The following is a 14,795-nucleotide window of genomic DNA, read 5'->3' as shown; positions in this document are numbered from 1 at the left end:
AAGTGAATAAGGTGACATGACACTAGGAAAAAACCCACCCAGGCTAGAAATAGAGAGAGAGAGTAACTGAACAAGCCACACACTACTCACAGAAGCTGCTAAACACACATAAGCTACCGGTCAGAATATATGTATGGGAGCACAAATGAAATATAGCAAAGCTCTTCCGTACTTGAGGTGTCAAAGGCTTTTGGCGTAGTTACTGCTGTTGTGGTGTTGGCCTCTGTAGTCACCAGATTTGAATTTGCAGCAGTCGTGTGTGGAACTGAAGGTGTGGCATTTGTCAAGAGGGAGGTGGGCCCAGAAGTGGCCCCAGTTGCCGGGAAAACTGTAGCCTCCGTGCCTGGAGAGCTGACCATTGTGGCAGGCAGGAAGTCTGTGGCTGTAGGAGTAGTAGTAGTACGGTTTGGTGCCATAGCAGGAGACGCTGCTTGAGAAGGAGCATGGCTACTAGTGGGGCTTGTGGGCTTCCCGCTAGCTGGTTGCGTCTTGGCAGTTTTCATGGAACTTGTGAGCAAGGAAGAACCCGTCGAAGGGAGCACTAGAAGTAAAAGAACAAAAGGGAAATTGACAGGATATGTTGCTCCCCACACCTGATCTTACACACACAGACATGAGCGCCAGGTTTTTCTCCACGAGTAGCAGGGCCTCCCAGTTTAAGAACAAGATTTATTTCACCCAAAATTAACAAATCTAAACCTACAAGCCAAATAAATATTCACAGAAGACAGCATGCAAACTGTTAGTACCATGTTGCCCTTTATGGGTATTGGAAGATACTTTTCAAGGATCATTCTATTGTATTTTGGCTGCTCAATCCCTCCACACAAACCCCCAACAACATACACACTCCCCCCCCCCGGTATCTTTCATTCTGCATCTAGAACTGTTACCCTTATTATAAAGTGTAGCACAGAACTACAGAATAGAGCTCCCTTTCCTCCTATCTTTGGAAAGCTGCTCTGACTGATGCCAAAGTTCTAGCAGTTTTGTTTACTTAAGACACCAAACCAATGACTGCTTAAAAAATATGCAGGCTTGGATCTGGAGAAGAACTGGTGGAAGAGGATGGCAGGTGCTTCTGTCCAGTTTTTGACAGCCACTCTCCCCAGCCCAGCCCAGCCCATTTATCATCTTAGACTGCAACACTGGAAGTTTTTTTACTTACAGTTGTTAGAAACCAAGATATGAAAGCTTGGAGCTAAATGGCACCTTAAACCTAGGTTATGGGCGCAACAACGGAATGTCTAGGCACGCTTTTTTAATAACAAGGATACAAAGCTGAAAATGAGGCAAAAATGACTTGGACTAGAATTGACCAAATAGGGGTAACTAGTGGGATGGCATCAAAGATTAAGAAAGTGGAAATCTGCCCAAAGACTTGCTCCGACCATAATGCTGTAAAGATGGAGATGAACCCAACAACAGCTGGTTCCTTTAGATGGAGGATGAATGACTCCCTGTTTAGAGATGAAGAGGTGTATAAAAAGGCCCAGAAAGAGGTAAAGGACTACTTTGAGATAAATCTGAGAACAGAAGTGGAAAAAAGAGTAATTTGGGACGCAAGTAAAGCCGTCATGCGAGGATTTTTAATACAACAGAATGCCATAAAAAGGAAGAGACAGAATGAGAAGAAGGATAAGATCTTGGAAAAGATAAAAGAAGGAGAAAAAAGATTGAGATCTAAACCAAAGTCACATGAAATTTTGAGAGAAATTAAGTTCTACCAGAGACAATATATGGAACTGATGAATCAAGAGATAGAATGGAAAATAAAACAAATGAGACAAAAGACATTTGAATCGGCAGATAAATGTGGGAAACTCCTGGCATGGCAACTGAAGAAGAGACAAAAACAGAATACGGTTACAAATTTAGAAGTGGAGGGAAAGAACATTTATAAACCAAATGAGATTAGAAATTGTTTTCAGAGTTATTTCAGGAGACTTTATGCACAAGGGCCGGTGAATGAGAAAGAAATAGAAGAATTTCTTAAAAAATATGGATTACAAAAAATTTCCGAACAAAGTAAAGTGATTTTGAACCAGAAGATAACTGATCAAGAAATCGAGGGAGCCATTCAAAATATGCAATTGGGAAAATCTCCAGGACCTGATGGACTGACCTCCAGATACTACAAAGCTTTGAAAGAATGGCTTATACAACCGTTGAAGGAGGTCTGCAACAAAATTTTAGAGGGGAAGAAGGCACCGGAATCGTGGAAAGAAGCGTATATTACACTTATACCAAAGTCAGAGACTGAGAAGAATCAGGTTAAGAACTACCGCCCTATATCATTACTTAATGTGGATTACAAAATTTTTGCAGACATTTTGGCAAAAAGATTGAAGAGAGTTTTGGTGGGGGAGATTCATAAAGACCAAGCGGGCTTTCTTTCAGGAAGACATTTGTCAGACAATGTGAGAAACATAATAGATATTATGGAGTTGCTGGAAGGTAATATTAATACTAAGGCAGTATTAATATTTGTGGATGCGGAGAAAGCCTTTGACAATATTTCTTGGAGTTTTATGAAAAAGAATCTCCAAGGGATGGGGGTAGGCCAAGGTTTTGAGAATGGTATAGGTGCAATTTATTCTGAACAAAAAGCAAAACTGATTGTAAATAATGTGGTTACTGAAGAATTTGCAATTGAAAAAGGGACACGACAGGGGTGCCCAATTTCCCCATTACTTTTTATATCTGTCTTGGAGGTTTTATTAAACATGATCAGAGGGGACCAGCTGGTTAAAAGGATTCAGGTCGGAGCTAAACAATATAAATTGAGAGCGTTTGCAGATGACCTAGTATTAACTTTACAAGAGCCAGACACTAGTACGAGAAGAGTTTTAGAGCTAATACAAGCATTTGGTCAAGTAGCAGGTTTTAAGTTGAACAAACAGAAAATGAAAGTATTGGATAAAAACCTAACAGTTGCTGAAAGAGAGAAGTTCCAGAGTGAAACTGGTTTAATGGTAGCAAAGAAGGTGAAATACCTGGGGATTAATTTGACATCTAAGAATGTGAATTTATTTAAAGATAACTATGAGAAATGTTGGTCAGAAGTTAAGAAAGATTTAGAAGTATGGTCAAATTTGAGACTTTCCTTGTTAGGCCGAATCGCTGTTATTAAGATGAATGTCTTGCCGAGAATGTTGTTTTTGTTTCAAACATTACAGATTTTGGACAAAATGGATTGTTTCAAGAGGTGGCAAAAAGATATATCTAGATTTGTCTGGCAGGGCAAAAAGCCCAGAATAAAATTTAAGATACTAACTGATGCAAAAGAAAGAGGGGGTTTGCCCTGCCGGACTTAAAGCTGTATTATGAATCAGCGGCTTTTTGCTGGCTGAAAAGCTGGCTGCTTCTTGAAAACACAGACATTTTGGATTTGGAAGGGTTCAATAACAGATTTGGCTGGCATGCATATATATGGTATGACAAGGTTAAAACCCACCAAGGTTTCAAAAACCATATTGTTAGGAAAGCACTATACAATGTTTGGATTCGGTACAAAGATTTGTTGGAAAACAAAACCCCTAGGTGGTTGTCACCAATGGAAGCCAAGGAAGTGAAAAAACTTAATATGGAATCCAAATGGCCAAAATATTGGGAAATTATAGAACATGAGGAGGGAAAAGTGAAATTGCAGAGTTATGAGAAATTGAAGTCCAAAGTAAGAGACTGGCTTCATTATTACCAGATAAATGAAGTTTTCAAATTGGACAGGAAAATTGGCTTCCAGGTGGAGAGGTCAAAATTAGAAACAGAGCTATTGGAACCCAATACTAAGAATCTGTCAAGAATGTATAACTTGCTGTTGAAATGGAATACACAGGATGAGACGGTTAAATCAGCTATGATTAAATGGGCACAAGACATTGGTCATGACATTATGTTTGCTGACTGGGAACAGTTATGGACTACCGGTATAAAGTTTACGGCATGTAATGCCTTAAGAGAGAACATTATGAAAATGATCTATAGGTGGTACATGACCCCAGTCAAGCTTGCAAAAATTTATCATACGCCCAATAATAAATGTTGGAAATGTAAGGAAACTGAAGGTACTTTCTACCACCTTTGGTGGACGTGCCCAAGGATCAAGGTCTTCTGGGAAATGATTTATAATGAAATGAAAAAAGTGCTTAAATGCACATTCGTGAAGAAACCAGAAGCCTTCCTCCTGGGCATGGCGGGCCAATTGGTGTCAAGGAAAGATAGGACGTTTTTTATGTATGCTACAACAGCAGCAAGAGTACTCTTAGCAAAGTATTGGAAGACACAAGAACTACCCACACTGGAAGAATGGCAGACCAAGGTGATAGACTACATGGGACTGGCTGAGATGACTGGCAGAATCCGTGACCAAGGGAAAGAGACGGTGGAAGAAGATTGGAAGAAATTTAAAGTTTATCTTAAGAACTGTTGTAAAATTAATGAGTGTTAAAATGTCTTGGGTAATGCAAAATAGAATTGCAGTGACAAACAATTGGATATGAGAAAAAAGATTTAAAGAAAGTGTTATAAGTAATTGAAATTAGGGGTTGCTGGAAAGATTTAAAACAGGGATGCAGAAAGGGGAGATATGGGGAAGTCGTTGAAAGAAGGTTTAAGGAAAAAAGGTTAAGAAATTATACGTGTTTATATGTTTGTTTGTTTATGTATTGTGTTGTATTGTCTTTTAATATGTGTTGAAAAACCAATAAAAAATTTATAAAAAAAAAGCTGAAAATGAATGAACTGCAGCTAAAACATTATGCTCATTTTTACAGGGTCTAGTCCTTCCCCTGCCCACCCCCCTAATATTTTTAAGAGGGTCTCTTCTCCAGTTTTCAGGGAAGTGGGGAGGCAGAAAAAGGTCCTCCTTTCCTTCCACTCTGCAGTTTTAAGCTAAAATCTTAGGCACAGTACTGCACCCAGAGCTCAGAAACTGCTCACGCTAATGAAATTCCCTGTCGCAAAATGCGCCTAGGACAATGGGAGTTTCGAACACTGGTTACTTAAAACACATTTTAAAAATCTGAACATTTACTAAAAGTCATGAATGCAATATAGGAAGGTAGTCATGCCCATTCCCCCTTGATATGTTCAGTGATTAAACTGAAAATGACATCATGCTTTACCTGTGGTCATGTTGGCTGCTGCTCCCAGGAATGTCAGGCAGCTGCTGAGCAGGATGACAAGGAAGCATGAACCCATGTTGGCCTGAGCGGTGAGGAAGGGAAACAAAACAGATGGGTTTCATTAACAACTCAAGCTTGCATTGCCAGCAAGAACGACCATCAGAAGTACCTAAAGCATTGACACCTGTCACACTTTTGGAAGGGAGCCAGCAGAGATCTTTATAAGAAGCAGTGTCTCTGCTATGTACCAAGGAATCGCAACATTCAGAACTAGCACATTTATAGGGCAGAAAATGAGATACGAGGTACAACCCAGGAAATCCTCAGTTCAATTCTCTCCTTAGCCATGAATTTATTGGACTGCTTTTTAAGGAAGCTATTAAGACTCAGAACCCCCTACCTCTAAATACAATTAACAACAACAATGACACCCTACTATGTAGAACCAAAGCAGACTCTTAAGAGTCCCTCACCAAAACAAAGCTTTCTTTTGGCTTTCAGTAAGATAGGGATGACAACCAACAAGGCAAGTTTCATAACACTGTAGGCCATTTGGTTTCGTAATAAGCCCTTTCCCACAAGATTCACCAACTCCTCTTTGGAGACTTTCCTGCAGGGTCAACCACTGCAACGCCAAAGCAGCACATCTGTGCTTACAACTTGGCCAACTCTCTTGCAATGGCTTCTGTTACCGTACTCAGTTTCTATCTGCTTCAGCCCAGGCCCTTCCCAACCTCTGGATGCACAGACAAGAATGAAGTCATAGACGTCCTGAACACACCACCCAAATCCTCCCAGCTACAGACAGCTTTGACTATCTGCAGGGAGATCTCGAGGCCCAAACTAGACGCAGTGCTAAATACATAAATGAAGAATGCACCAAGCAAGGAGGGGAGGTTTTATCCTTCCATCCACACACAGCTCCAAATAAAATGCCCTCTCCCAAAGACAGCTTTTCTCCCCTAAGACTAACAGTGGTGCAAGAAAGGGAGGGATTTTTGTTAGAACCGAGGCGGGGGAAGAAAAGGTTGTGCCTCCCCTCCCTGCACACTGCAGTCTTGGATGAAGATTGGTCCCTCCTGTGCCCAATATTAAATTTAGAAAACTAACCACCCTGACATGTCTTGTAATGACACATTCAGCATCACATCCATTTTGGCCCTTATAGTCAACTAGGTCAAGAATCCTTTGGACCAAAGAGGGAAGCATGAGCCCTAAAAGCACCAAGTCCTACACATACAGAATTGGCCATGGAATGTCTTCAAAACTCGTTTGCCCAGCATGTTAAGTCCCTGAAAAGTGCCTCTTGGGTCTTTGGAGATCTGGGATGACTTCAAACAGTTTACACCTATATATACAGGCACAGGAGTGAAACACCCTGTTGGGAAATAGGGTGAAACAGATCTGCTGGGTGCCTGAAGTGCAGTGTGGAAAGCTAATTCATAGATGCTCAAAGTACAGCCAGTGCAAGCCAGACATTACAAATATTGTACATTGACACATGAAGGTCTGAGAGTTCAGAATCTAGTGGTTTTTCTGCAAGAATCCTTGCATCGCCTAATGACTACTTTTTCTGATTTTAGGATGTGTATTTTTTCTCTCTGAAGATTATTTTCATTTAGAGTTCCCACCTGTTGTATCAGAGGTTCTATGCTTTCAAATAAAAAAAAAAGTGGTGTAGCTTTCTCCAACTTTAAAATACCATCATATGGGACCACTACAGTTACTGGACTACTTCCTGCTGCAGCTGAAAGCATAGTAGTCTCTGTTGGGGGGAAACCAGTGACTACAACTTTGAAACATCTTTTTTTAAAGTCGTTTCTCTCTTACATGTATGCAAACATGCTGAAGGTATGCAATGGATTCTGGGCTGTGATGCTGGCTTGCTTCCCTAACAAAAGTGTGGATCTTGGGTTTTAATCTCTTGAGCATGGTAGCACACACTAGCAATCACTGTTTAAGTAAGAATAATTCAAGGGTGACTGACCAAGATAGCAATTAAGACAGCCTCCCCCTACCTAGTGCTTTCCAGATATTTTGGACTACAATGTCTATCAGTCCTAGCCAGCACAGCTTGAGGAAGGTTGGAACAGAATGTGGAGTTCTTTATTTGTGTAGACAACAGTTATTTCGAGATAGTATCCCCAAGATAGCAGCCCTGAGGCCATGAATTTCAATTCTTTATTCTAGCGTAAACAGATACTCGTTTTCCCAGTTTCTGGCATTAGCACAAAAAGAAATCCTTGCTCCAACAGCACTCCCACCGCAAATCTGGTTGTCACTTAGGGAGAGGGGAGGAAGAAGTTGTAAAAAACAACAACCACAACAACTATCTATATATCACCTAGAGATCTCTCACAAGGTTTTATAAAAGGTAGTATGACTACATGTGGGTTGTGCATCAGTATGGAAATTGAGTATCTAAATCACTTTAGACCAGAGAAAAAAATGGGGAGCAAGTATTCCAATCCTGATCATCACCATATGATTAAGTTCTCCATCACCAGAGATGGGGAACCTGTGGCCCTCCAAATATTGTTGGGACTACAAACCCCATCATTCCTCACTACAGGCCATGCTGGCTAGGGCTGGGTTGGTCCCAGCATCATCTGGAGGGCAACTTGTTCCCCTTCCCTAATTTAGAGCTATATGGCTTTTCAAGACAAGGAGTTCTGGAGCTACCCTGCTTTAAAAGTGCATAGCACTTGCCTTGCATGTTTGGGTCTGTGCCAGAATGGAGTTATCATTTAAAAAGACATGGAAAAACCCCAAAGCCTACCCCATAAATGGACAATGAAGGATAAATAAAGCAAGTTACTCAAAATGATAGTGAAACATTTATACTGAAGTCATACATAAGATAAACACTACTTTCCTCCAACTGCCCTCTCTGACACCTAGGCGGAGTCATCTCTCTCTCTTTCTCCGAAATGCTCCTTAAAACCCACCATTTCTGTGAAGCCTTTCACTTGACCCTTATCCTCACCACCAATGGAGCAAACCCAAAGTATGCATAACCACGTTTTTGTGTTTTCATTCCCTACTACCCTTGCCTTCCTTTGTAGTCTTCTATACTGTTAAAATGTAGGTTGCCAACTTCTCTGGGCAAAGTTCCCTTATTTTGCTTATGTTCAGGGGGAAACTTATTAGCAACAACTGCATTTTTCCTTTGCCATATGCAACCATCAGTCTAGATTGTGGGCGTGAAGATTCTGATTCACATCGGTAAAGAACGAACGCCACGGCCTAATATTCTCTTCACAAGGAGAGAGGTCTACCATTTTCATCACATGGATACACTCCAAACAGTTTGGATTGCTAAACAGTGTCAACTAGTAGCAAATCTGTTTCAAACGAATACAGATTTTTAGCAGGGCTGCAAATATCCCAGGTTTCTAGAAATACGACAGCAAGGACTTTATATTAAAAAACAACAAATTGTCCTTATGCAGGGCTGGAATGAGGGGCTTGTAAGATTTTTCCAGTGGTCCTTGCAAGTGTCCTCCAGCATGCCAGAAAGCATTGTGACAGCCTATACGTCACAGAATGGTTTTATGCCCCCCATAGCAAAGAAAGAAAATCCTACTTTCACTTGGGAGATTGACTGTTTTGAAAGAAGGGAGGGGAGCCATGCCAGCAAGTTTCCCTTTCCCTTTGAGAACTAAGAAATCATAAAACTGAGCAGAATGGCTCAAGTCCCTCTTTGTCCGGCAAGTTAGCTAACATAGCTCTGACGTGATTTAAAATTACATCAGTTTTAAAACACAGCTGCCTGCTCCTACAGCCCCCTCAGCAGTAACATTTTAAGAATCGACTGTCTCCTTTGGTAGAAATTACTCAAGGTAGGGGTAAAGCAGATGTTTTGGAGGTGGGGGAAAGATGATCAGTTCAGAAAAGGAATCTGCATGCACACACTTTTCCAGAGATCTGGCTAGGATCGTAAGATTGGAGCTGAAGCTCAAGCCAACCCCGGAAATAATATGTTGTGGATATCAGAGGGCTTCTTGACAAATATCAGGTGGGAACCAACAGCATCTGATAATACGGACTGATTGATAAAGATGAGCTCCAGGGGCTGCAGGTGTTGTCATGTCAAGCAAAAAGGGCCCACACACCCTCTCAACATTGTTTAATTTAGAGAACAAGATGGAAGTCACTTTATCACAGCAAAGATGTTTGCTAGTCAAAGCTTCTCTCAAATCACCTAACGCTGCAAAATAAATTGACAGCAGAATCTTAAAAGTAAAGGGGGTGCCAGGAAACTGGGGGTTATGTTCACATGTGGTGGAGCGTGTAAATATGTACAATTTTTTTGGTAAAGGGTGTTTAAGGAGGTAACAGAAATCACTGGGTTAAAGCTGACCAAAAGTCCAGAGGTAGCATTATTATCAATTTACGATGGGGTGGAAGGTTCGCAGGCTATGAAGGACTTGCTCACAAATTCATTGGCAGTTGCACAAATTATAATAGCTAGGAAGTGGAAGGGGCAAGGTGAATATAAAATAGAAGAATGGTATAAAGAGGCATGGGATATAACTTTTAATGATAAATTAACATGTGGGGAATATGCAGGAGAAATGATTTTGAGGAGATATGGAAGGTGTTTGTAGAATTTGTACAGTGGTACCTTGGGTTAATAACTTTTTATTTTATTTATAAATAATTTTTATTGAATGATTTTATGTTACAAAAACAATGCAGCCATACTACCACTAAATATAATTAAGAAATAAAAATTACATATATTAATATTTAGTTTATTTGTTATTTACCGTCTTATTTCCTCCCAAACATTGCATACAAAAACACATATATGTGCAGACACCCACACACCCACACCTGCACACAAAATAATAATAATGAAAGTAAATATTTTCCCCGTTTTATCTTCCAAAATCTTTTCTTCAACTTTGACTTCCTGTCAAGTCCCTTTGCATATATTTTATCTTACATTTGAATGTACACAATAAACCTTTCTATATAATTTTTCCAATGCATTCTGAAAACATAATAAATCCTTAATTGTTGTCCACCTCCTTTTAGTTCCTTCAGTTCCTCGGGTTAAGAACGTAATTCGTTCCGGAGGTCTGTTCTTAACCTGAAACTGTTCTTAACCTGAGGTACCACTTTAGCTAATGGGGCCTCCTGCTGCTGCCGCGCCGCCGTTGTGTGATTTCTGTTCTGAACCTGAAGCAAAGTTCTTAACCCGAGGTACTATTTCTGGGTTATTGGAGTCTGTAACCTGAAGCGTCTTTAATCTGAGGTACCACTGTACTGTTAAAATGGAAAGGGGTCAAACCATTGCAAGAGGTGTTGGAATTTTGGGAGGCTGGATAGTTGCAATGGAATGGTATTGTGGGTGGGGTGCACATTTTTATTCTTATTTATTTATGATTGTTACTTTGTCAAAATAAAAATAATAAAATAAATGTTTGGTGCGGATACAAAAAAAGAAGTTATGTCTTAAGTCTTATTATGGCTCCCTCCCCTGTGTACACACCTCCCATACAGATACAGAAACTGAGGGGAAATGCTATCAATATACACACAGCTGTTGGCTAGATGCAGCATCCTGCTCACTTCACAGAAAAAAACACACATACCCTGACATCATGCCTCTGGTTTCACACAAGGCGGAGGGGGAGGGAGGAGCAGGAAGGAAAAATGCATTACACCACAATCATTTTTGCAAAGAACTCAATAATAGGCATCAGCAAGACTGTACAAGGAGAAACAAATGGGAACTATTGGGGTTTGGTTCTTTAAAAAGAGCCGCTAGGCTAACTGGGTATGACCTTCTTTGACTTGGAAATCCTATCAGCTGTTTCCACATGACATTGTCCCTCCAGGATAAGACCATGCACTCTGCAGGTGCTCAGAAACACTCAGTTTGTACCCATGTTCAAACATATTTTGAAATACCTTTTTGTGTAGTCAGATATGGGATAAGGCAGCCCATGCTAAGCTGGTTCCAGAGTACACAAAACAAAACAGTTGCTAATCGTTACCTGGACCACGTAGGCAAGTATCTGGCTTACAAAAGACTTATTCTGGCATTAGGTAGACACTCAGAGATTTACTGTTGTAATGAAAGCAAAGTAAGTTGGTGAAGCAACTGCATCTTAGTCCCTTGAGGCAGTAGTTTATATTAACTACACAGAATTTATGCAGTGCTTGCAAGTGCTTCATATAATTCTCACAAGAACTGTGTAAGGTAGATCATTTTTACTCCTTGAAGAAAGGGGAAGGGCTGAGAGAGGTGAGGTCATTGCAAAGACTTTCTATGCGAGAACATCTTACCACACCAAGCCATGTGCCATGGGACCCCTGCACATTGCAGAGGATTCTGGGGCATGCCCTAGGGTGCTGGTCAGATCTATGGGTCTTTGCCATCCCATCATGTGTTACAAAAGCACATCCTCCAGCATTTGCCCAATATTCCCTGTAGCTGTGCACTGCACAATAAAAACCAGCAGTGGTTGAGGGGCAAGGTTCTGCAATCTCTTATAAGTTCCAAAGAACCCCAGTTTGGAAGGCACTATGATTAAGTTTTGTAATTAGAACACTCAACCTGAAAGTAAAGGGAACTTTTCCAAGTCAAATCTGCTCATTATGTTTACAGTTTTAAAATCTACTTTCGTGAGAGTTGTGTCCATTACATTGTCTTCTTGCACCCTCTGTCAATTACTCTGAAAGGCACATTACATCAAGACGAATCTGCTTAAGGTAACCCAGGTAAGTTTCATGGCTCAGTGAGATCTGACCCCGGACCCTCCCTCCCAAATCCAAGCCAAACCTATGCTGAATCTTTTGCTTAAAAACAGAAAGGTATATTTCTAGTACTCGGAATTATGCAGGCTAAATTGAAAATGTGATAGCAAAAAAAAAATAACAACTGAAGATTAGGCTCATGCTAAAACTAAGACGTGGCTACGATGGCTGAAAAGTATGAGCTACATGCCATTAACTCATATGAACTGCTCTGGGCTTTTATTAAGCATATGATGCACCCGTCTTTTTCTTTTCCATTTGCCTATCAACTCACCCCTTCCAAATTCCTTTCTAACACATCAGGAAGCAAGCAAACTGCATTGCTTGCCAATTCATTTCTGGACACAGTTCCAGCTGCTGTTCGTTACTGTATTGATATTTATTTATTTACCAGAGTTTCAATACCACCTTCATTAACACAAAAATATCATGGTGACTAACAATATAAAGCCAACAATAGAATTCCATCAATAAAACAAATGCAGAATACATTATAAATCAACAGATCAGATTACTGCATCAACATGGATCATTCCTCAGAGAAGGTCTGGGTGGAACAGATATGTTTTAAGTAGCCAGCTAAATGCCAGTACTTTAGGTGCTGGGATTTCGTTTTTTTAATATGTTTTATTTCAATTCTTTGTTCTGTTTTTGATATTACTTATTGCTAATGTAGGTTTGATTTTTGTGAGCCAGTACTTCCAGCTGGAGAGGGAAATGAGATATAAATCTCTGTATAAATTGAATAGGATCTCTTTCGCCTAGCCTCTCTCAAGACAAAGCACAAGTTTCTCCTGCCTCTCCCAACACACGGGACTCTGTAAAAAAGAAATGTTTTATTGTTAATCCTTTAGTGTATTTTTCTGTGCACTGAAATGGATTGGTGCCAAAGTCCCACTTGGGTCTCTGTGGCTTAGAGCTAGCCTTTGATGTGTTGCCAATAATCACCCTTTAACTCCCCTGACCCACTTTCTGTAGTTAAACAGAAAGGATGAGTCATCACGGCACTCTCCAGCTCTTGGAAAAAACCAAAACTAGGAGAAAACATACAAATTACCCCCCAATATTTCCGGACATTTTGCATGTGTGCTCAAGGTTGAAACCTATGCTGGCTTGTGTTTCATTTTAAATACAAAGAGCTTTCTGAATAGACAGACCACCAATGGCTATGAACATCTGCACCTGTAGCCAATCCACTTTAGATACCCAAGATTTAGTTACCAACCACCTGCACATTTACACTCATTTTCTAAACAGCCACTTGCCTGCGGCAAGTAAGAATTGCCTCCAGGTGACCAGGCAGGGAAGTGTTTATAAAAGCGGAACAGACATCCTCATTTGTGCTTTCGGACTGTTGGTGTATCACAAATGGCTTGCTTTAATATGCATGGGCAGGAGGTTGTGGTACATGTTGTGGATTTTAATTAGAAAGCTCTCCTACGCCAACAGAATTCAGAAATATAAAAGGGCACGTTATCCAATTTTCTCTCCTTGCTGGGAAAGAAACAGAAACACAATATAGCCAATGTAACCCAACTGTTAAAATCTGTCAGCTCACACCCTGAATAAAGGACATTGTGCATACAACCTCCGAAAGCCTCTGACAGCTTGAACTGCAGAATTATTTCATGGTTGGCAGGGGAAAGCTGTTAAGATATCATAATGCAAGGGTAGCCAATATAGTGCCATCCAGATATTGATGAACTACAACTCACATCAGGCCCAGAACATATAACCAATGGTCAGGGATGATAGGAGTTGTAGTTCAACATCATCTGAAAGGCACCATGTCTACTATCCCTGTTCTAAAACCTTCAGGTGTTCCCCATGGATGAGGAAGGGAGTTCCTTAACTACTGACACATCATGGCAGCTCAACCTGAGCCTCACTCACTGTACTTTGATGATGGGATCCAAAACCATTGCCAGTGGTCCGTACCAAGAAAGGGAGCAAGCCCACCAAGCCATCCACAGGCCTGAAGCCATAAAGAGAAGGAAAGACTAAGCACAAGACAAGGTCCCTCAGCAGTTTCAGGTCCAACCCGCCCCCCCTCAGTCAAAAGAAAATCACAGAGAAAAGAGGAATAAAATATCACTCTTTGCCAGGGTATACTTCCGCCCCAACCTGAATGGGTGGTCCCCAACATGCTTATGTATATTTAAATCACAGCTTTTAAAATAAAAACACTGTGCTCATTTTGCAAACTGCAATACAAATGATTGCTCATATTAGAAGACATTTGCTTTTAAGTCAAATGATGCTTAATTGTGGCTCTGCAGATCTATCCTGAACATGTCTGCATAATGGGAGGAAGTTTACATTTAACTCAGCGACGAACATCAGTGCCTAGGTAATCTCAGTTTTGTTGCCACAGCAACTCTCTCTCTCTCTCTATATATATATATAAAACGTAACTGCTATGATGATACTGGGAAATCAACAATAAGATCAGGTCAAGTCACAGGTGGCCCAAAAGCAAAACAATTTTAATATTTGAGCTAGAAGATCCACATGGGACACACAGGGATGCTGGAAATATAACTGATAAACTAAACCAAATAATGGATAATTTGCTTCCTTTTAATGGTATTGCAAGATCTGACTAGTGGCAAAGCTGACCCCAGTTCCCATTGTTTTCAGCCAGGGGTGCCAGCTTGAATAAAATATGGGGGGGGGGGAGGTAAGCCACACCCTGCATTATTGATCACATGATGTGGTGCACGCACGCCATTTGAATGGCAATGCCTATCAACTTTGGGTGGGCCCAGGCCCCTCAGATATTTAGGGGGGTGGTCTTTGACCTCAAAAAGTTGGTTCCTATGGTTTCAGCCTAGCAAGATAAACAATTTTAATATGTAACTTTATTATGTATCATTGTTTTTAAATTGCAAGATTTTA

At 40.6% G+C, this 14,795-nt stretch overlaps 1 protein-coding gene across 3 annotated transcripts in view; it reads right to left on the bottom strand.

Annotated features, from left to right (window-relative positions):
* PTPRA (protein tyrosine phosphatase receptor type A) overlaps window positions 1-14,795 on the bottom strand; it is a 143,641-nt gene that overhangs the window by 46,221 nt on the left and 82,625 nt on the right. For all 3 annotated transcript variants that reach the window (XM_083571228.1, XM_083571229.1, XM_083571227.1), the window contains exons 3-4: window positions 5,127-5,208; window positions 173-541 (exon numbers count right to left, since the gene is read on the bottom strand). In XM_083571228.1, coding sequence (XP_083427354.1) covers window positions 173-541; window positions 5,127-5,208 — 451 coding nt within the window. The remainder of the gene's footprint in view (window positions 1-172; window positions 542-5,126; window positions 5,209-14,795) is intronic.

The sequence above is a fragment of the Podarcis filfolensis genome, assembly GCF_964270895.1.
Source record: "Podarcis filfolensis genome assembly, chromosome: 9".
Taxonomy (NCBI): domain Eukaryota; kingdom Metazoa; phylum Chordata; class Lepidosauria; order Squamata; family Lacertidae; genus Podarcis; species Podarcis filfolensis.
This window is presented reverse-complemented; position numbering and strand designations above follow the sequence as displayed.